This window comes from Haliotis cracherodii, unplaced genomic scaffold (genome assembly GCF_022045235.1).
Source record: "Haliotis cracherodii isolate W230 unplaced genomic scaffold, xgHalCrac1.p SCAF_21, whole genome shotgun sequence".
NCBI lineage: Eukaryota > Metazoa > Mollusca > Gastropoda > Lepetellida > Haliotidae > Haliotis > Haliotis cracherodii.
In genome coordinates this window covers 7,854,961-7,877,706 of record NW_027266277.1, presented here as the reverse complement: position 1 = coordinate 7,877,706, position 22,746 = coordinate 7,854,961, and the positions used below count along the sequence as shown (strand labels likewise).

General features: G+C 39.8%; 1 protein-coding gene across 10 annotated transcripts in view; it reads left to right on the top strand.

The window, feature by feature from the left end:
- LOC139470726 (uncharacterized) overlaps positions 1-22,746 on the top strand; it is a 76,368-nt gene that overhangs the window by 33,342 nt on the left and 20,280 nt on the right. The window contains exon 1 of one of the 10 annotated variants that reach the window (XM_071252999.1): positions 3,025-3,510. The exons of 2 other annotated variants lie outside the window; for them this stretch is intronic. Coding sequence is in view for 3 of the 8 variants with exons in the window: in XM_071252992.1 (XP_071109093.1) it covers positions 3,445-3,510 (66 nt within the window). In the remaining 5 variants the exon portion in view is untranslated. Of the gene's footprint in view, positions 1-3,024; positions 3,511-11,397; positions 11,521-12,892; positions 13,124-22,746 lie in introns of those variants that run through there. 7 more of the 10 variants (XM_071252992.1, XM_071252998.1, XM_071252994.1 and 4 more) reach the window with 7 other exon arrangements.

Sequence of the window (22,746 nt, the reverse complement as noted above, 5' to 3'; positions counted from 1 at the left end):
ACCACATGGCTACGAGGACAAATTATGATGTTACACCATATACCTAATACTGTATGGCAACAAGGACATATCATTATGTTACACCATATACCTAATACCGTATGGCAACCAGGACATATCATGATGTTACACCATGTACCTATATACCGTATGGCAACCAGGACATATCATGATGTTACACCATGTACCTAATACCGTACGGCAACCAGGACATATCATGATGTTACACCATGTACCTAATACCGCATGACAACCAGGACATATCATGATGTTACACCATGTACCTAATACCGTATGGCAACCAGGACATATCATGATGTTACACCATGTTAGATATAGTGTTCAATACAGCAGCCGGGACATATCATGATCTTACACCATGTTCCTAATATCGCATGGCATCCAAGACATATCATGACTTTACATCATGTGTATGATGCCGCATGGCAATCGGGATATATCATGATGTTACACCATGTATAATATACTCCATGGCAACCAGGACATATCATGACGTTACGTCATGTGCATGATGCCGCATGGCAACTTGGACATATCATGACGTTACATCATGTGCATGATGCCGCATGGCAACTTGGACATATCATGACGTTACATCATGTGTATGATGCCGCATGGCAACCGGGATATATCATGATGTTACACCATGTATAATATACTCCATGGCAACCAGGACATATCATGACGTTACATCATGTACATGATGCCGCATGGCAACCAGGGCATATCATGACGCTACACCATGTGCATCATACCGCATGGCAACCAGTACATATCATGACATCATATTTTGTGCATAATACCGCATGGCAACCAGGACATACCATTACGTTACATCATGTGCACATATATACATACAATACCGCATGGCAACCAAGACATACCATTATGTTACATCATGTGCATATATCTTTAGAATACCGCATGGCAACCAGGACATACCATTACGTTACCTCATGTGCACATATATACATACAATACCGCATGGCAACCAGGACATACCATTACGTTACATCATGTGCACATATATACATACAATACCGCATGGCAACCAGGACATACCATCACGTTACCTCATGTGCACATATATACATACAATACCGCATGGCAACCAAGACATACCATTACGTTACATCATGTGCACATATATACATACAATACCTCATGGCAACCATAACATACCGTTATGTTACCTCATGTGCACATATATACATACAATACCGCATGGCAACCAGGACATATCGTTATGTTACATCATGTAGGGGTTGGGGTGCTTAGTAAGACATTAAGGTGAGAGGTAAGTATTAAGGGGTTTACAGACCGCAAAATTTCCTGTACATTAAGATGTGAGAGTGGATATAATACATGCATAGCGATTCCCATGGGACGCAGACAAGTTCAGTTATCGGAATCCTTAAAACTCATTCCATTGCAGCATGCATGTTAATCTAAAATTATATTTCCTTTGATCAGAAATACATCAACATTCAAGCTGTCAGTGTCCGTTTTTTGACACTCAATGTGTAATCATAGTAAAGGATCGCGGAGTGTTGTGACGTCAATGAACCTGTAAGAAGTCAAGTAAAGTGTGCCATGTGTCGTTAGCCTGTAGACGTCAAGTAAGTAACCGTCATCACCATTGGGTCCTCATGCCTGACACATCAACAAAATTCTTGACTGACTCAAGGATCGACACATTGTTAATAAGTTAAATAGTTTTCCAGTTTAACCACGGCGTGTCAGATAGATGTGGGAGGAAAGCCCGAAAAATACAGGTTTTTTTAAAAGCTAACCGCAAAGGTAGTGAGCCGACAAACAATCAAGTCGAATCTTGTATTAAAACCCACAAGCAAAGGAATCACAAATAAGTATCTGATGTTGATAAATATATGATGCTGACGATTGTTTGTTGGCTGTTGTGAGAACGTGAAGGCACTTGTCTGATTGGTGTCTCAGCATCAGGGGTTTATGTGAAACATTCATTACACAGGTGGTTTAAGCGATAACGGTATTATTGGCAGTTGTCAGGGTTTCGCTACTAAAACTGAGACGGAATGTTTGCGACACCGTGGACAAGATAGCTGGCAAACAGCCGTAGGTCCGTGGTAAAAATAGCACGGTGCCCTTTGGTGCTTCGTGTACACGTATTCGCTGTGATAAAGGATCCGTTTTTTTTCAATTTCTGGACAAATCAATATTCGGAAAAGGAAGGATCTTGGCGTTTCCTCTCTTGTTTCGTGTTGTATGTGTTGACGAAAACAACTCTTATTTCAAACGGACACTGCCTCACTTTTATTTTCAACTGTAACCGTTGACCAGTGGGACTGTTGTTGCAAATACTGCATTAGTATACCTGTTAATAGGACCAGCCTTTTGTGATGGTTATTCCTGGTGAGCACTGTTCTTTGACTGCTTCAACTTGCTGACATACAAGAACGTACATAGAACAACGCTGATGTGCACTCGTGTGACGTCGCGCTTACTAACTTGAACAAAATAAAAAAAAATAGTAATTTATGGAAGAATTCAATAGAACGAACTTCTTGTGACGTCATAAGAGATCTTCCTCACATGACGCACCCCTGTACCATGACCATGGTGACGTGTCATGTGTCCGCATAAGCCCCGGTCTCATCAGCATTCAAGGAATCCGCCTCATTGTATTCGGCGGATTTTAATCTAAATACTTTCAAACTTCTCTTTAATCTCCCCGGAGAGTAGTTTTTGCTCAACCCGTTTTCAGGCCGTGGAAAATTGGACTGGAATCTGTATTGATTTTTCCAAGTTGATGGCAGAGCGTGGATGATGCGACAGCAATGGTTTATGGATTATAGCAAAACGTATGTTTGAACAGCGAGGAAATCCCGTGCTAATATACCATTAAAATGTTTGCTTACAACAAACGTTAATTGATTCATTTAGGTCAGAGGGGCACACTTGAATCCCCAACAAGTTGGAAAACAACAATCGGATGTATGTAGGTGATCTGTCGTTGGACGTGATTGTCACAGTGCACAAGACGCTGGATGTGTTTCATCTCGTCTCTCCGTCCGCACACTCGACTATAACGCTCGCAGTTGGTTGCACAGATAATCGAATGGTTTAATGGGGATATTTCATTTACGCTTGTTCTGGGAGTGAAACGAAACTTACATCTCATTCTGTTCAACGCCAGAACCAAATTACATAGTCACAATCAGCGACAAATTGCAACGATTTTTTGCTCGGTGGCTACAGTTTAGGAGGCTAATCCAGAGAAGGGCTGCACTTTAGGTTGTGCTAACACTCGACGGCAACACGTGTTAACGGCCGCTTGTGTCACTGGTCCCTGCGCCTCGCCAACTAACAGTCATCATGGACCGAAGTGTTTAGCTACCTAACATCTGCCAGCTATTGTGTTCGTCTGTTATTACTGGATTTAGCATGCTGGAATCCCTGATTCACAACATCACTCACACCTTTGACCGACTTCACATCGCATTTCAACAGGTAAAGTATCTATATTTGTATCACTTTGTGTGCACGGTTTAGGATGTTTAGTGCATTTAAAAGTAAATCAGTATTGGTCATGAATCGACACAATGCCACAGTAATGGAGGACTGCTGTCAGGCACATCGCACAGATGTCGCCTATGGTGGGCACGGTTATCTAGCATGGTATCTAGAACGCCTTGTGGAAATGGTGCAGGTGCGTGCTGTATTGCTGTACACAAATGGAGGTCGCATTTGAAGGTGTAGTTTGCCCTGTGACATATGCAATAGTGTTGCGACTCAACATATAAATGCACATACACATATTTTAATATGATGGCTTGCAGGTTCATATATTCGCCATCATGGTTGATCGAAAGAAAATACTTGTATGTTACACTAAACTACAAGGATCGTAGTAATGGTTTCCCGGGCTGTGTTGTAAGATGTGACTTCTCGGTGTTTCTAGGCACCGATGGCAGACATGTACATCGCAACATTAACATTTTTACCTGTCCATAGGTAAATTGATTTCAGTTCAGTACGCCCACATGTAGAAACAGCAAGGCACAGTAGTTATGGAGTATTGAGATATTTCTTGCATTATGATATATGTATATTTCATGCAATATATTCAGGTACCGAACAAGAAACCCCCCCATTTTAAATAAACACTATTCAAAGCTAAATAATAGATGTGTGACCCTAATCACAATGTGTCTACACGTATACCGTTACTATAATGCACTGAAAGAACACAAACCGTCCTGTTCCTTCACACAGCATAATGCAAACTTAAGTGATACAATACTACCGCAGTATGTGCTTACATTATTCAGTGAGGTTCTCGTGTCGCCTTCATGGTATCATCGATTGCTGTGATGATTGTTTAGTCGATACCACCTGCACGAATAAGGAGAACAATACATTACAATTCGGCAACAACACAGCAGTTCAACACATTAATATAACACTCAGACCATGCCATTACAAAGGCTAGCCAAAGAAGTGTCAGTTCGCAGTTAAGGTGATGGTTATTTTTGAGGCATTTTGATGCACTGGATTCTCAACATCAACACAGATGTCACCGTATATGCGTCATGCAAAAATATTGACAATATAAATTCTATTGTTAGCGTACAACCCACAGCAGGATATTGATCGCACAGCGTCATGTGTTCATGTGAATCACTCTCTCATTCCGAGCAATGTTCAGTTGCTAGGAAGCGCTTGTTATCACATCTGATGTATATTGTACAGAACTGTGTCGGTTTACACCAAAGGCAATAGGACACGTACCCTGCCCTCTTATCAGCCCCTGTGCACACACAGCTAGTACATGCTATTTACCAGATAAACATGACTGTAGGGAGCTGGTTCATCATAAAATACCGTGTCACCGACAACACGTCGCTGGGAGATGAGGCTAAACATGTTGAAGGACATGAAACATAAAAAGATTCTCTCCAAGAATGATACTCTCTCTCTCTCTCTCTCTCTCTCTCTCTCTCTCTCTCTCTCTCTCTCTCTCTCTCTCTCTCTCTCTCTCTAAAGGCGTGTTTATTTAAGTTGCTTGCTACAAATATGTATCATCCCAAACTGGCACCAACAGGAGATATCGCTTGGGTGAGATCAAGCGATATCTATATTGTTGATAACGCTGCAATGAAATTGCATCACAATGCTTTGCAGGCCATTGCAGGATATTGTGGATAGCATACATTCATGCCAGTTACAGATTCAATAATCATTATGGAACTGTTCTTGTTGATGGCTTTCAAACATATGACACTCTATAATGAATTCACTGCATATCAACAACACCTCTGAAAGCATTGCTGGTCGAGAGCCTGCTTTCCGTGCCTGATCAAATCCTTTAGTCTCAGATGTTGTTGACCAGGTCTCCCTTACCGCACCTCCTATCATATTAGCCCCAAACAAGCATTATAGATTGGTTCGAGATTGGATTGATAATGAGGATATCCTGTTCCAAACATGACCTTTAACTTCTTCAGCGATGTTGACAAATATGGCCCCTCCTCCTTGCTACTTTGACCCATGGTGCCTGCAGTCTCCAGCCCCGTCTTCCTTGGTGTACAATGTTGACTACTTGATACGTTATCGATCAGCTGCCTCACACTGGCTCTATAATAACCACTACTCGTGTGGTCAAGGAGGATCCCTCGAAGCTCCCATAATATGTTGCCTCTACTCTCATACAAGCCGCTTATTTACGATCCTGACAGTGATTGGGACTTGAATAATGCTGGAACCAACTTTCCTTAACATACGCAGACCATTTATTTCATTACCGAAGCGAGATAACTCCATCCGTCTTGTGACGACGGCGATAGGCAGGAATGTTACTCGCACCCGAACACAGCACGCAACGTTGTTGGTCATTAATTCTAAGGGAGATAACTGTCATCCTCCACAGTGTCATTTTGTGTCAGGTTTCGGTTTAGCTGATGCTGATTGCTTTGTAATCTAATTTAAAATCCACCACAGGGGAATTAGTCGTACCAAACGTCGTCGGATATTCAAGTAAACCCATAAAGTTTCTGTCTCAGTATCAGGGGTTCTCAGTAAGATCTGGAAAAGAAAAGACAGTTTATTCGGATCGGGTATTCCAAAGACAATATCCAAGATTATGTGAAGTACGTTGGGTAGACGATTTGAACCGAAAGCTTCAATACAAAAGGTGATAATCGTGGCTTTAAGCACAACAAAACATTTCTTTGTGATGTCTTTATTTAGCTCTGGATTCCATCATTAGCAGGATCAAAATGTGACTACATGTAGAAATACATGAAACAAACAGTTGTGACTCCGATACTAGTATACAGATATACATCATACATGCAGTGTGTATTCAGATAGGCAGACGGACAGCATACATGCAGTGTATATTCAGGCACAGAGATAGACATCATACACGCAGTGTATATTCAGGCACAGAGATAGACATCATACACGCAGTGTGTATTCAGGCACAGAGATAGACATCGTACACACAGTGTGTATTCAGGCACAGAGATAGACATCATACACACAGTGTGTATTCAGGCACAGAGATAGACATCATACACGCAGTGTGTATTCAGGCACAGAGATAGACATCGTACACACAGTGTGTATTCAGGCACAGAGATAGACATCGTACACACAGTGTGTATTCAGGCATAGAGATAGACATCGTACACACAGTGTGTATTCAGGCACAGAGATAGACATCATACACACAGTGTGTATTCAGGCACAGAGATAGACATCATACACACAGTGTGTATTCAGATGTACAGATAGACATCATACACGCAGTGTGTATTCAGATGTACAGATAGACATCGTACACACAGTGTGTATTCAGATGTACAGATAGACATCATACACACAGTGTGTATTCAGATGTACAGATAGACATCATACACACAGTGTGTATTCAGATGTACAGATAGACATCGTACACACAGTGTGTATTCAGATGTACAGATAGACATCATACACACAGTGTGTATTCAGATGTACAGATAGACATCGTACACACAGTGTGTATTCAGATGTACAGATAGTCATCATACACACAGTGTGTATTCAGATGTACAGATAGACATCATACACACAGTGTGTATTCAGGCACAGAGATAGACATCATACACACAGTGTGTAATCAGATATACAGATAGACATCGTACACACAGTGTGTATTCAGATATACAGATAGACATCATCCACACAGTGTGTATTCAGATATACAGATAGACATCGTACACACAGTGTGTATTCAGATGTACAGATAGACATCATACACACAGTGTGTATTCAGATGTACAGATAGACATCATACACGCAATGAGTATTTAGATGTACAGATAGACATCATACACACAGTATGTATTCAGATGTACAGATAGACATCATACACACAGTGTGTATTCAGATGTACAGATAGACATCATACACAGTGTGTATTCAGATGTACAGATAGACATCATACACACAGTGTGTATTCAGATGTACAGATAGACATCATACACACAGTGTGTATTCAGATGTACAGATAGACATCATACACACAGTGTGTATTCAGATGTACAGGTAGACATTATAGATATGCTGGAACAATGGAGGCAAAACTATGTGTAACTACAGCTCAACGCTCATGAAATGACAGAACAGAAGAGGTAATAAATGTAGTTAGGAAAGGGTCTCCAATCTGAAAACGGCTTTTCATGCTGTGGGTGTATTCGTGTATGCTTCAGATGCTTTGATTTCGATCAGAAGAAATTGGAACGGCATGGCTCTCATAATTCAGCTTCGTTTGATCTTCCTAAGGCATCCTTTTCATTTCAGCAAAACCAACTTGTGTAGGGAAATGGTGGTTACCGGGCGACGCTCTGGGGGCTTTAATCTTTGGCAATAATAATTTTATCTTTCGTAAATCTGGATTGAGTGCACCAAAGATATTTCTTCCCCATTTCTGACTGAACATATTTTAAGGTGGCAATATAACTTCTAATAAGAGTATTTGTATTGATCTGTTACTTGTATTGATTTGTATCTCAGTCGTGAATCATTATTGGTATCAATATCACCCTTGAAATATTATCTTGATATTCGAAGATATTCTCGTGAAGTATTGATAGAATCATTGAAACATTCGTGACCTTGCCTATAATCTTGTGAATACGTCAGTGACGTTTTACTTCGTGACAGGTGTGGTATACCCTGTTTGCAGGACAGGATTAATCACACTCATATGGTTTAAAGTGGCATAGCAAATATGGCTAGATGGTTGCTCTTTCAGATTCTATTTCTACATGTTCGTTTCCATATGTTACACCCAATCTGTGCAACTGCCCATTGCGTGCAGTGGAGAGGCCGTTTGCCCAATGCGTGCTGTTGGCAATACAGTTTGCCCAATGCAGGCAATGTGCAAGCAATTATCTGCTCATTGCGTGCAATAGGCAACAGTTGTGAGTAAAAACAAATCTCCAAATATTTCACAATATGGGCAACCAGCTTGCTCATTTCATGCAATGGGCAGGTAATTGTTCTGCCCAAAGCAAGCAACTGAAATTGGTATTGTCACATTTTACACAGGATATCAAGCTTCTGGGGATATTGGCATACTTGACTAACGGTTTCTTGTGCGTCTTCTCACCACCATGGAGAGTTTCAGTGTGTGCGTGTCTGATTAACTCTACTAATGTTTCCTTGGTGAGAAATAACATTTTATTGGCCAGAACTTATACGTATACTTAAACGGTAATGATAATTTTAACAAGCATCATCATATGGTTTTAACACACTCTCTCAATTTGAGTAGATATAATTAACGTAATGTTTTTCATATCAAAGATAAAACTATTTGTGCCGCAATTGTATTAGTTTAACCTTTTGAAAATAATATACCATCAGAATGTTTGTAAAGATAAGACAAAACATAACTAGTTGTCACAAACCCTTTAATAATGCTTCGGTGATGATCAAAGGGAAACAGTGCATTTAGATGAAAGGTGAACTTGTTTACGTTATCAAAACACCTCTCTAAGATGGAGAAACTAATTGTAACTAAACGCAATACAATGATCACCTTTTAACAGGATGCCTTGTTTCATTCAGGTAAATTGCTATCAAAACAAAGTACTGCGTGTCAATTATACAACCCAACACATGCTTGTGAGCAGGACACACAGTTCTGGGAGTCGATATAGTTCAGGGAAGATCACAGTTTAGTGATTTAAAAATAAATAATAACGGTTGATAACGTTTATTTGGTGCGCATTAAAGTCTCCATTTGGTCAGACGTATTATTTTCGAGCCGTATTTTATTTGTGTTTTACAGTAGTTAAGAAACCATATAAATCGTAATTTAAGGATAATGTTGAAGCATCCGTGTGGGAAAACAATTCAGTGAACAGGTTTTTGTAAAATAACTCGGTGAATAGATCCTTATAAAATAACTTTGTCCTTTTGGATTCTGTGAATAAGATTTTAAAACTCACACACGTCTATGTCCGTTGCATGCATTGGGTAAGCTGTATTACCGATTGAACCCATTGGGCAAACGGCCCGCCCAGAGCACGCAATGGGCAGTTGCACAGATTGGGTATAACACATATATTGCGTTCAGTTGTTTTTTAATGCGATATTTTTGTCATGATAGCCTAAGTATCACGGTCACAAACACAAAATAAAAGGCACCCACAACCTTTTATCATTTATCACTTATCAATATGAAATACCAGTGTAAGTGCATGGTATCGATCTACGTACAACCAAATAAGAAATTAGAGATTACTAGCGTGACACATTCGAGAATACAAAATTTTATGTTCTGGAATAGCTGCTGCCGAATGTACTTCGTGCTGCCTCAATGTATGTAGACTTCGTACAGCCTCAATGTATGTAGACTTCGTACTGCCTCAATTTATGTATATTTCTCCAATTATCCCTTCGCTTTCTTTTTCAATATAATCATGTGTTCGACGCTGTGGAAATTAAGTGCAAGTGGAATTCATGAAACACGTGACGTGCTGAACAGCGTGCAACTATACCGGGCGACTACTGTACTGCCGATCACCCGGTCTATATGTGTTGGTTGGAGACACCAGGATTTGAATTGCATCGACGTCGTGTCATACTCAGTGTATACCTGTGTTGCTGCTGTCAGTCACATCTTCCTCTCTGCGGGGGCACGGGGTGGCCCAGTCGTCTAAGGCGCCGCGATTCGCTGTGCAGAGTTGCGTCCCTTGGGCACGCCAGAAACCAATGATTGTGGGTTCGAATCCCGGTTCGCCCTGATTATGTTTCTAGGTTTGTCAGCACCATACCCGTGCCGAAGTGGTAAACGCCCGAGACCTGCATCACCTCGGGCTTTCCTCACACATTAAGCTGACACGCCGTGATATAACTCGAATACTGTTAAAAGCGGCGTTAAATACAACTCACTCACTCACACTCTTCCTCTCGTTTTGCCTATGTCACATATGCTGTAATGTAGGCTGTGCCTGTCATGTACCATGCATATGTTGCCTCAGTGTATATACTCACCATGATAAACTGCTGTCGAGTAATAAAATTCAAGATATGATATAAGTATGTATGTGAAGGTGTCTGACGTCTGAGATAGGCATGTGCCTCAAATTCGTCGATTGGGCATGCGTAAGTCGGAATATCTGGAAATGCAAAATATTGTACCACATTAACAGAAATGCTATTTATTTGTCCACAAATACTAATTGCAAGATGCCATTCGGCGTATTGATTGAAGTTTGGTTCCGCGTAGTTTCAAAGCATATCCATAGAAGTTTAGTGACATGTCGAAAAGAGGAGTTTTATCTAAGTGTCACGCATTGTACAGCATAAAACATTCTAGATATTTCGGGTGGGTATGTATGATAGGTCATTCACGGAATGTAAAGAGAGACAACACGTAGGTCTGCATATCAATAGCCGATACAACATTCACTTCAACATTCAAGTACATGTTGACACTCTGTGTCGGCCTGCCAGTACAAGGCAACTGGAAGTAGTTAGTGGTAACATATAGTTACCTTTCCTCCCGTTGTCAACATGAATATCCGATGACTGGTTGCCTTGTCAGGCGCATCTATCCCTGTCAGCCATTGCGATAATACAAATACATTAAAATACAGATTTGTATAACTAGACGAGATCTCGCATCACTTTGCGCGTCTCTGAATTATCAGTGAATACATACATTAATCCGGCTTTGATAACACATCTGCAAAAAACCTTCCCAACATACACTGGATTTGTGAGATAATATGAAATTTTAGTGAGCGGTACAATTGTGAGTACGGCCCTACCGCCCCATACGTGTAGCGCCTCCGCCATGTGCACAGGCTGCCTATTGACTCCTTCTACATGGAAACCGGAAGCTGGTGTATGCTTCAAGCATTGCCTCGTATTGAAAACACGGAGTGGGGATTACTAAAGATGCCTGGATAGAGGGAAATGTTTAGATGCAAACTAAGTACTCTTCTCCGTGGGAAAGGTAAGGTATTACTCAGTCATCTTGCCATTTTTTCTTTTATATTCGTTTCGTCAAAATGACCATCAACTAACGTCTTGGATATCGATTGGGGCAGCACTTAAAAGCGAGATACAACCGTTAGCTCCCTCCGACTGCTCGGCAAGATGGCTGGTCTATACAAAGACAACATGTACAACGAGGGTATTGTTGTAGCAGAGCTGGTCCGCTGGTGATATACATGCTGTGCCGACCTGAAGGATGCTCATTGTTTCAAGTGCTACAGGCAATCCAACTGAGAAACAAAAGGACGATCGTAGACCTATATCCACAACTTACCGTTTGGAAATGATTCGTCGATTCCAGAAATATTTTCAAGTATAACAACGTAAAATTACATCGATGGGGTTCTGGTGCTTTGTTTACGTGTCGTTTAATCACAGCTTGCTCCCCCTCCTCCCTCCCCCACTCTAATTTGTCAATAGTTATCACTCAGAAAATCAATGTTTGGGTGGAAAAGAAACCCATACAGTAGAGACACAACACTTCCTAAAATATGATTATCGGTCGTATCTGAAATGTTGCCATAGTAACCGGGAAGACATATTTCTCCTCGGCGCATCAGTGTGTGTATGTGTGTCATGTTTCACAAGATGGTGCTCCGGTTGCATACATCAGCGTTTCACGTCCTGTCAGTGCTTGCATTATTAATCTACGATATGTTGTTCATGGTTCCGTCCTCATCATGTCGAGTGACGTTCAGGTGTTTATTAAACAGGTATATTATGAATGCAATGGTAGTACCAGGCAGTGTGTGAATCTTACGCCTTCTGATAATAAATGCGTATAAAACCTTGGGTCAACGAAAATAATAGAGAAAAATCAGTTGTTGCATCAATGAATATATCAAACCTAGTGGGTTGGAGAAAAACATTCATTCAGGATATCAAAGCGAAATTGTAAAACGTGCATTAATATTATTTATACACGTTGCTTATAAACACATACTGGAATGATACGTGAAGGCAAGAGGAAGCTAAGTGGGCGCAAAGTACAACATTATAATCTTGCAGAACAATTTGACAAGTGACAAGGTTAATGTCAGCCAAGGGGTAAGTTTTTTACGCAAACATTAGGTTCCTACGTGATACACATCGGCCTTATCCAAGGTGTTACTCACACCTGTTAACTGTTATCAAGACAATACGGCGGCTCCCCTCCCTCTTTGAAAACTGAATACGATGTCTTCATTGAAAATCACTGTAGCGTGAAGTGTGCGTATAGAATGGTGAGCAGTGTAAACACGGGGGAGGGGGTGGGGGCTGGGGCGGGCACAGCAGGCATAGGGGATTTGTGTCAAGCTCAATGGGTGGCGCCGGCTTCGTTCTCTATTGATGGAAACTTTGACCGGTTTGGGTAGCGACCTTCGTCTGGGGCAGTGAACCATGGACAGTCCACGGTAATCGTGCTGCTGATAAAACACGCACTCCGCATACTTCATCTTCTCCAACGTGTCACAGCTTTTGTTAAATGTTACTTCATCCCCCGATAATTCTTCCCATGGTCTCATGACGCGAGGAGAATACCGACGCCCTTTACTGTTGTTACGCGTATACAGCTGATACGTGCAATGTGAGTACTGACAAGCCTTGTGTTGTATGATAGTATTACATGTGAATATTTGTTGTTGATGTCGACATCGGTTTTAATACCATACAATAAATATTTAGTAGTGTCAAATTTGCAGTTTCCCAAGAATAAATGGAGGTGTGTAGTATATTTGACTAAAAACGTGCAGATAGTAAATATACAATGTATAATGGCTTTTATGCTGCCTCTATTACATGCCTTTTCAAAGTACATTTTTCACCTATCGTTTTTGAGGCAGGTTTTGCCTATTTTAGTATTTTTGGGTGAAAGTTGTATGAGTTCATTTATTTCATGAATTTCCCCATGTTCATATTTATACTCAAATACTAGTACTTGAATGTTAAAGCGTCGTGACTCATTGTGGTTCACATGGTTTGACTTGCCAAGTTGAAATGGTGTGAGCGTGCTGAGGTACTGGTGACAGGTGGAGATGGTTGTGCGGATGTGCTATAATTTACCTTACCAAGACGTTTATTCACATTGCATAATTTTACCCCATGCTGTTAGAGAGAAAGTGAACCAAATGTTTGACATGTGTCACACTATGTGGTGTACACAGGTTCAAAACAGTGCGTCCTCGCTGTGTGGTGTTGTGTCGGGAGGCAGTCCCGTGTATGCTGTCTGTGCCGCGACGCTCTCGGGTGTCAGGCGCTGTAGTATTGCTCACCTCGGAAGTAAGGCTGAATGTGTCAAAGATATGTGAGTACATGTCAACACGGCCGGTGTAAAGTCTGACTGGCGCATAATAACACAATGTAACATCAACTGCGTTACACTACAATCTGATTCTGATGCACTTGGATTTGGTTCGGTCTACTGCCTTGCCGACATCTTCCTGCGCAGTATTTGTGGCGCGTGTCCCTAGAACATTCCTTTAGTTCTCCTCCCCAACACCATCGGCATCTATTCCAAATCTCAAAATTCCCCAATTCTATATAAGCAACCCCTAAAGCTCCCTCTTGGGTTGCACAGACCACTTTCGCCCCTTTCGGAAACACATTAAATGGCCTGACCCGTGTGCGAAATACGCATCAGTCGGAAAGCGCTCGTTAAATATCCAAAGTAAGTAAGTAAGTAGAACATTCTACGTCAGTCCATGCTCAGATAATATATATCTTCTCTCAGTATGAGGCCGGATACTCCTTCGATACACAAAAGATACCTTCAATGACAACAGGTAATGCCCTAATAAGGCGGAGATCTGCAAATGTCTGAAAGAATAGATGGTCAACGCCATGGGATTCCGATCTCAACTGTACCATGTATTTTAAACTGACTTGGAGGATACCGCGATATAGCCGATGATATATCTAACATTCACTCATCTACATGCTCATCTCATGAATCGAAATTGGATAAAACAGGAAAGCTGCTAAAATATTTGGAAAGTAAAACAAATGCATCATACTAGCCACACATGAAGTGTGTGTACCCGTAAATATCCGGGGTAGAATACGTCTTCACCAGCCCATGCTTGCCGTAATTTAAAGCAACTATGCTTGTCACAAGAGGCGACTAACGGGATCGGGTGGTCGGACTCGCTGGCTTGATTGATGCATGCCATCGTATCTCAATTGCGTGGATCGGTGCTCATGACATCAATCACTGGGTTGTCTGGTCCAGAGTCGATTATTTACAGACCGCCATCATATAGCTGGAGTGTTGTTGAGTGCGGCGTTAAACAACAAACAAAACGACAAATGTGCGTGCCATTTCATATTGAAACTTCTTTTTTAGTCCCATAATCATTAAAAAAATGATAAAATAATGTAGTAACTGGCACGGTATAACGTTTTGAGCCGTCAACTTGCACTCAGGCACCTCGGTGTGTAACTGTCGGAGTGAGTATAGGATATCTTGTCTCACAAAGGAAGTCACGACTTTGTTTGATTTGTAAACAATGTAATGTACATTGCTGTATCGATATTTCAAACATGACAAATATGTGGTTGCAGTCGACTCTCCAGTTACCTGAGACCTGTTTCATGGTTGACATCAACTGGTGCCTCCGTGTATTTCACGTTACGTTTGCAGTTACCATGCTCTCCCGTTTGAGCGACGTGTCAAGCTTTAACTTCCAATGTTACTAAAATATAGGAAATTATAGTTATCTATCCAGACTAAACGTGTCTGTATATACACTTTCTGCTGTCATGTCACAAGCAATTGTACGTCACGGCTAGACAATCTTCTGTTGCATAGTGAACATAGTATAGTGACAGTCTGACGTTACATCATGGGTAAACGATAGCAGGTAGACAATAAGCTGTCACGGTGGTGCCATTCCGCTGAAACATCGAGATGGTAGACCATTCACTTTGGAGTTCGGATAGTGCTTGGACGATTTACTCAGCGTTACATATACAACATAATCACCATTAGTTAATCCGAAATAAGTTGACTTCTTGGTGAAACGATGTTCACCTCACTGCTTCACTGCAAATATACACTGCATAATAGGTGCCGTCCGTTTAGGTGGGTGACCATCATGAACTGTCAAGTATTTAGGTGGGTGACCATCATGAACTGTCAAGTATTTAGCTTGGTGACCATCATGAACTGTCAAGTATTTAGCCGGGTGACCATCATGAACTGTCAAGTATTTAGCTGGGTGACCATCATGAACTGTGAAAGATGCCAGCTATGGCATCTCCTGATGCTCAAATTACATATAAGAATAAACATGTGATCCTTAAGTGTCAGACCAAATTATGGATAATAGGGTTCTAGTTATCAAATAGGTGATTATCTTAATTTCTTTTTTTAAATATCATGGATATATGGTCTACTCTACGTATAGATATAGTTTCTAAATGTCACAAGCTCTGGGCGTCGTATCTCATGGAAAATACCACTGGTTATAAGTGATACATCAAATGCATGGACCTTTGTCCGCTTTCCATATGCAGTAGTGTTAAACATTTCAGCGGTGTATATTACTATTATGACAATAGATGTAGACCAACACCGTGTTGTGTAATACGTGTATTGACTTGAAATGGATATTAATCTATCGGTTAAGTTTGTTTGTTTGAGATTTTACCCTTACATTTCTAGCTGTAAACATCGCGTGTCATGGAGTCATGCTTATGACCCAGGACCCAGTTGTACAAAGCGATCGTAACGTTAGGACGACCGTAACTCTCATACAAACATATGACTTAATGTAGTTGTAGCGCTAAGATGCTTTCAACACCGGGGCCCTGGCCAGCTTCAGGCATTGTATTGGTACGATGAAGCTCAGTATACCAAGATGGCGACTACTTATATAATGCCGCTATAGCAGAGCTTATACCAAGGCACCTTCACGCCCATGTCAGATGTATTCCTTTACTTTTAACTGCTGAACCATGACTGAAATGTTAACTATCTCACCCCTTGAAGTCTGCTGAATGTCTGTGGGTGTTATGCGTCCACGAGGTGGGACTCGCATGTGGTATCAATGCATTAAAATGTCATTGTTTTCCTATTAACGCATTCAAAATGGCATTTTATAGAAAATGAGGCGAGATGTCATTATTACAACACAACGATTATCCAACATGATAGCATCAGGGCGATAGGACAGCGTTTATTATTTTGGAAATGTAGTAAGTAAGTTTGACAGGCTGACAGTGCATCACGAACGTGTAGGAGTTTAAATGATAACACATTCTGTGAGAGCAAGCTGAATATCAATTTGGCTTCACGGACGGTGTTCCGATAACTATATTTAGCAGAGACGTCTTCAAGTTCTCCTCGTCTTGCATAACTAAGTTATGAGCTAGCTCTGGTTTAAATGTTACAGCGATGCTTGACTGACAGAGGCAGTTGTATGATTAACATGTCCATTATAATGTGGAAACCCAAGTTAAAACCATTTATATCAATTTAGGAATCACTGTGTTATATCACAATTAAATAAAAGTACGCAATTCTTTTAGTGTTTATTTAAGATTAAAACAGGATTAGAAATTTAAATATACAAGTTATACATGTATCAGTTGTACATTCCAAAGTAATAATATCATTCGTTAGAATAATTGGTAACTCTGTTTTGGAAGTTGATTGTTGAACGCACTCCACGGGGACGAATAAAAATATACTTGTTCCCAGGCAGTTCTTCCTTCATAGTACACTATGCAGTACTCCGTGAGTGAACAGTCCGTCCTCATAGGAACATACATCTGGATGAGGAGATCTCAAGAGAACTTGGTGATGAATGTCAAATGTTAAAGGAAATGCTGTTTGTTGCCGACTGCATGTGCCCCGAGGAATACATGATGTCTCCTGACATAATCAGGAAATACCAAGTGATACTGGCACGAACATGGAACATAACCCCCTTGGAAAATAACTCATTTTAAAAGTTTGTGTAACAGTGAATTAACAGTGAAAAAGAAGCAATCATATTTGTATCTTATAGAGGGACTATTACGTTTTCAATGATCAGATTTGGTTTTTACAATCAACAGCTAAACATTAAGAGTGACATTCAGACTTCTTGTTCACATCATCCTACCTCGTAGACTAGGTATTTACGACTGGACCGAGTCACTGTAATTTGTACATGCACAGAACAGTATGAATACATGTATACGTATGCATATGCACACAAGCAGAATATATGGCATATGAAGGCATTACCACAGCGCCATGGCAGCCATATCGCATCTTGAGACCGCCGACAAAAATAATGTTGTTGAATCTGAGATCGATGCGACAACATGCGAAGTGTTAGGACTGCGGGGATGGAACAGGTCGAGCGGGCAGGCTTCGGCCCTCTGAGGCGTCCCTATTTAAAACCAATTTTCGTTTTCCATTACATTTTTGCCTGACTGTTCACTGTGTTAAGTTTTTTGTGCCAGTAATGCAATTACAGAGGTTCTCTACGTTTCTCGCATCTTTTTGACGATCGATCTCTGGTACATGTGTGTGTGTGTATTCCTGGAAGAATAGGGAAGCGATATGTTTGGTCGTGCGCCTTCCGCGAAGTTGTGTCTTGATCGTTACTCACGTACAGTTTTAATGTACCTTTAATAAACTTAACTTAATTTTTATTGATTTTCCCTTTAACTCGGTATTTAAGATGTAATGTTTGTTGTTACTATATAACCTCATACTTTTAGCACTATTATGCCACAAGACAGTAAAACAGTCCCCAATTCAAAGCACATTTAACAAATGAACTGTCAGAGATGGCTGTTTTATAATTATGACAAAGCGAAGAAATACTTTAGTAATGACATTCATATATTGTTATTAATCCCATAAGTAAGTATGCATAGCTTGATTAGAATATTTGTTAGAGAATTTAAAACTATATGTTATTGAAGAACGTTTGCACCAGAATATATTGTCAAACTCGGTTAACGTTCATCAACGACCTATTTATTTTGTTGTTTGTTTCGTTACACTGCAGCTCCAACATATAGCACGGCGGCCTGTAGGTAATCATATATTGGCCAGGAAAACCAGTATTAATTTATATACATAACAACCATAAATATGCTCATTTTATTCTGGCATAGATAGTATTTAATTAACAGTTAACAATTTCATTTCCATGAGCAAAAGCATGGTTAATAAACATCGATAAATTCTTTAAACAACCTCTGTTCTCTCATATTTTAATAAACTTATAAATTTACATATGTTTGGTTCACTGTAATAGTATTTTGGTAAGTATTTTATTCTTAGTTCTAAATATAATGGACATCTGATAAGGAAGTGATACTCGTCTTCTATTTCATTTAAGTTACACATGTTACATTTTCTTTGTTCTCGTGTGGTATTTATATATCTGCCTGTTTCAATATGTAGATCATGCGACATGCAACGAAACCCTGCCAATGCTTTTCTATAGTTTGGTAGGTAATATCAACGTGATAGCATTCTCTATAAATGTAAGATTTAAAAAGTTTATACTAAAAGTGTTAATTTGATAATGCCAATGAAACATTCCATGATTGTAAATAAATATCTTTTAGTCTTTGTTTCAGTGACTGGATAAACTCAGCAGTATTATTGACCCGTTGATCATACCAAACATTACCAAAACCAGATTCAAATAAGAGTTCTCTAACACCAGTTGCCCAGTTTCTTTTACCATTTGAATCAAACAACAATAACATATTATAACACTTTTTGGAAGTCTATACAAAGGCATATTTAAAAGTATTAACCAATATTTGATAACTTTAATATATGCAAGAATATACAGTGGATAGCGACCACAATCACCATAAACCATAACCCCGGGTGTTTTAACTTTTACACCTAAATATTTTTTACATGCATACAAGTGAATCTTTTCTATAGCATCTACTTTTGAGAGTCCCAAAATCTCCGCACCATACAATAAAATTGGACTTATTTTTACATTAAAAAATTTGAAAAGGGTATTATAATCAAAGTTTAGACCACATGCATTTCGTCGTATACCAATGAATACCTTTTGAGCTTGTAAGGATGCTTGGCTAACATGATATGTCCATGAAAGACGGTTAGTAAAATACACTCCTAAATATTTATATAAACTACAATCGGTTACCGTTATAGTACCATTTTTCATATTTGATAAATTACCGCCGTTTTTAAATACAACAATTTTTGTTTTATTTCTATTTCCATTCAATTTCCATTCATCACAATACTTTTCTAACTTTAACCTTTCATAGTACTTAAAAATAGTCGTGATATGCTGAAACGCTATTACCCAATCTGACCAGCTGAATCACACCTTACGAGAAGGTGTTGGTTGCTGATGAACAACTGTGACCCGGGTGCCTACGGGGATAATCTATATTATGTTGATGACACCCATTGCTATTGCTTCGTGCACATTTTATCTCATCTCTCTCACTAGACCACCTTCAAGATGATATTTAGGACTATGCAGTCAGCGACTTATCTCTAATAGATGAGTCTCATAAAGTAGATACAAGGATATCACATTATGCCTCATGTTTCAATACACAATATACCATTTTGATGTCGCTATATCACACTGTGCCTCATGTTTCAATACACAATATACCATACTGATGTCGCTATAGCACACCGTGCCTCATGTTCCAATACACAATATACCATACTGATGTCGCTATATCACACCGTGCCTCATGTTTCAATACACAATATACCATACTGATGTCGCTATATCACACTGTGCCTCATGTTTCAATACACAATATACCATACTGATGTCGCTATATCACACCGTTCCTCATGTTTCAATACACAATACACCATACTGATGTCGCTATATCACACCGTGCCTCATGTTTCAATACACAATACACCATACTGGTGTCGCTATATCACACTGTGCCTCATGTTTCAATACACAATACACCATACTGATGTCGCTATATCACACTGTGCCTCATGTTTCAATACACAATACACCATACTGATGTCGCTATATCACACTGTGCCTCATGTTTCAATACACAATACACCATACTGATGTCGCTATATCACACCGTGCCTCATGTTTCAATACACAATACACCATACTGATGTCGCTATATCACACCGTGCCTCATGTTTCAATACACAATATACCATACTGATGTCGCTATATCACACAGTGCCTCATGTTTCAATACACAATATACCATACTGATGTCGCTATATCACACTGTGCCTCATGTTTCAGTACACAATACACCATACTGATGTCGCTATATCACACTGTGCCTCATGTTTCAATACACAATATACCATACTGATGTCGCTATATCACACTGTGCCTCATGTTTCAATACACAATACACCATACTGATGTCGCTATATCACACCGTGCCTCATGTTTCAATACACAATATACCATACTGATGTCGCTATATCACACCGTGCCTCATGTTTCAATACACAATATACCATACTGATGTCGCTATATCACACTGTGCCTCATGTTTCAATACACAATACACCATACTGATGTCGCTATATCACACCGTGCCTCATGTTTCAATACACAATATACCATACTGATGTCGCTATATCACACCGTGCCTCATGTTTCCACACACAATATACTTTGTTAATACACGTTATTGTGTCAAACTATGCTTCATTTTTCAATGTACATAATACAATATTGATGACTACTATATGACACATTGCCTCATAATTCAATGTACATTGTACAATATTGATGAATACTATATGACATATTACCTCATAATTCAATTTTACATTATATAATATTGATGACTACCATATGACATATTACCTCATAATTCAATTTTATATTATACAATATTGATATCTAACTTTATCATACTGAACCTCATATCGTAATGTACACTATACAATACTGATATCGGCTATATCACATTATGCCTCATACTCAGTATATGACATACACTACTGATGTCGGCTATTTTGTACTGTCACCCGTGAAGATCCGGGGTAGAATAGGTCTTCAGCAACCCATGATTGCCGTAAAAGGCGATTGCGCTTGTCATAAGAGACGACTAACGGGATCGGGTGGCCAGGCTCGCTGACTTGGCTGATGCATGTCATCGTATCTCAATTGCGTAGATCGATGCTCGTGATATCCGTCACTGTATTTACGTAGGTCCCTTTATCTTGACACAACTGTGTTTGACTGTACATCAATGTACATTACACAGTAATGGTGTCTGCTGTATATTTTACGCCATGTCTCTTACCTCAATGTAAAATATACTATATTCATGTCTGCCATTTTACACTATACCTCATAATTCAACACGTGGTATACCATTCTGATCTCTGCGACATAAAGCTGTGCCTGATAATTCAATGTGAAATATACCCATAGTAATGTTTTCCACAGCACTTTGTGCCCTAGCATTCTATGTTCAATATACAAAACGCATGTCTTTTTCGTCAAGATTCAATGTACCCTTCAAGGTCCTGCATGCCCCCATTCCCTTCTGGCGCGCCCTTGTTGCCCTTCCACTTTCAACTGTAAGAACACCCTCCCCTGGACTTGAGTCCTTCGATGCGCCTGTGTGATCCACACATGTATGGACTGCTGGACACAAGTATATATCTGTAGAGACCAACCCTTCTTACCTCGGGTGAAATACTTATTACAGAGAAGGTCCAAGTGATGGTCTTAGGGCATGATGCTTCTCTGACCGCCAGCCATCGTTATGCCCCACAGCTGACTTCCGACGTCTTCGCCGAATGTCTGAGTCTGAAACAAGATGTCCGGCGCCACAAGAGGACATTATACATTTGCTAATGATGTTCAGATGTTGACCTTGGTTCATGTATGTTTTATAAATGAGAAATAATGTAAAACTAGAATTTGTATTAAAAATCTTCTTGGAAGCATAAGAAATTAGAAACAATGACATGACATTTACAAAGAGGATGGGATAAAGATCGTTTCATGTCAGGAAACCTGTTTTTGTGTGTGAAAAGTCATACTTCAAGAATCTTCACTGAAACCACAAGATCCAAATATAGGAAACCGCGAAACAGGTTGGAAGGATATAAACTATATTAGAGTGTTAACGTGAAATTGTAGCCTTTAGATTAAGAAAAAAAGACACATGACACAACAATTGAAAATAACACCAACAATTTATGGCTACTTATAACATGTCCTATCTGTTATCCAT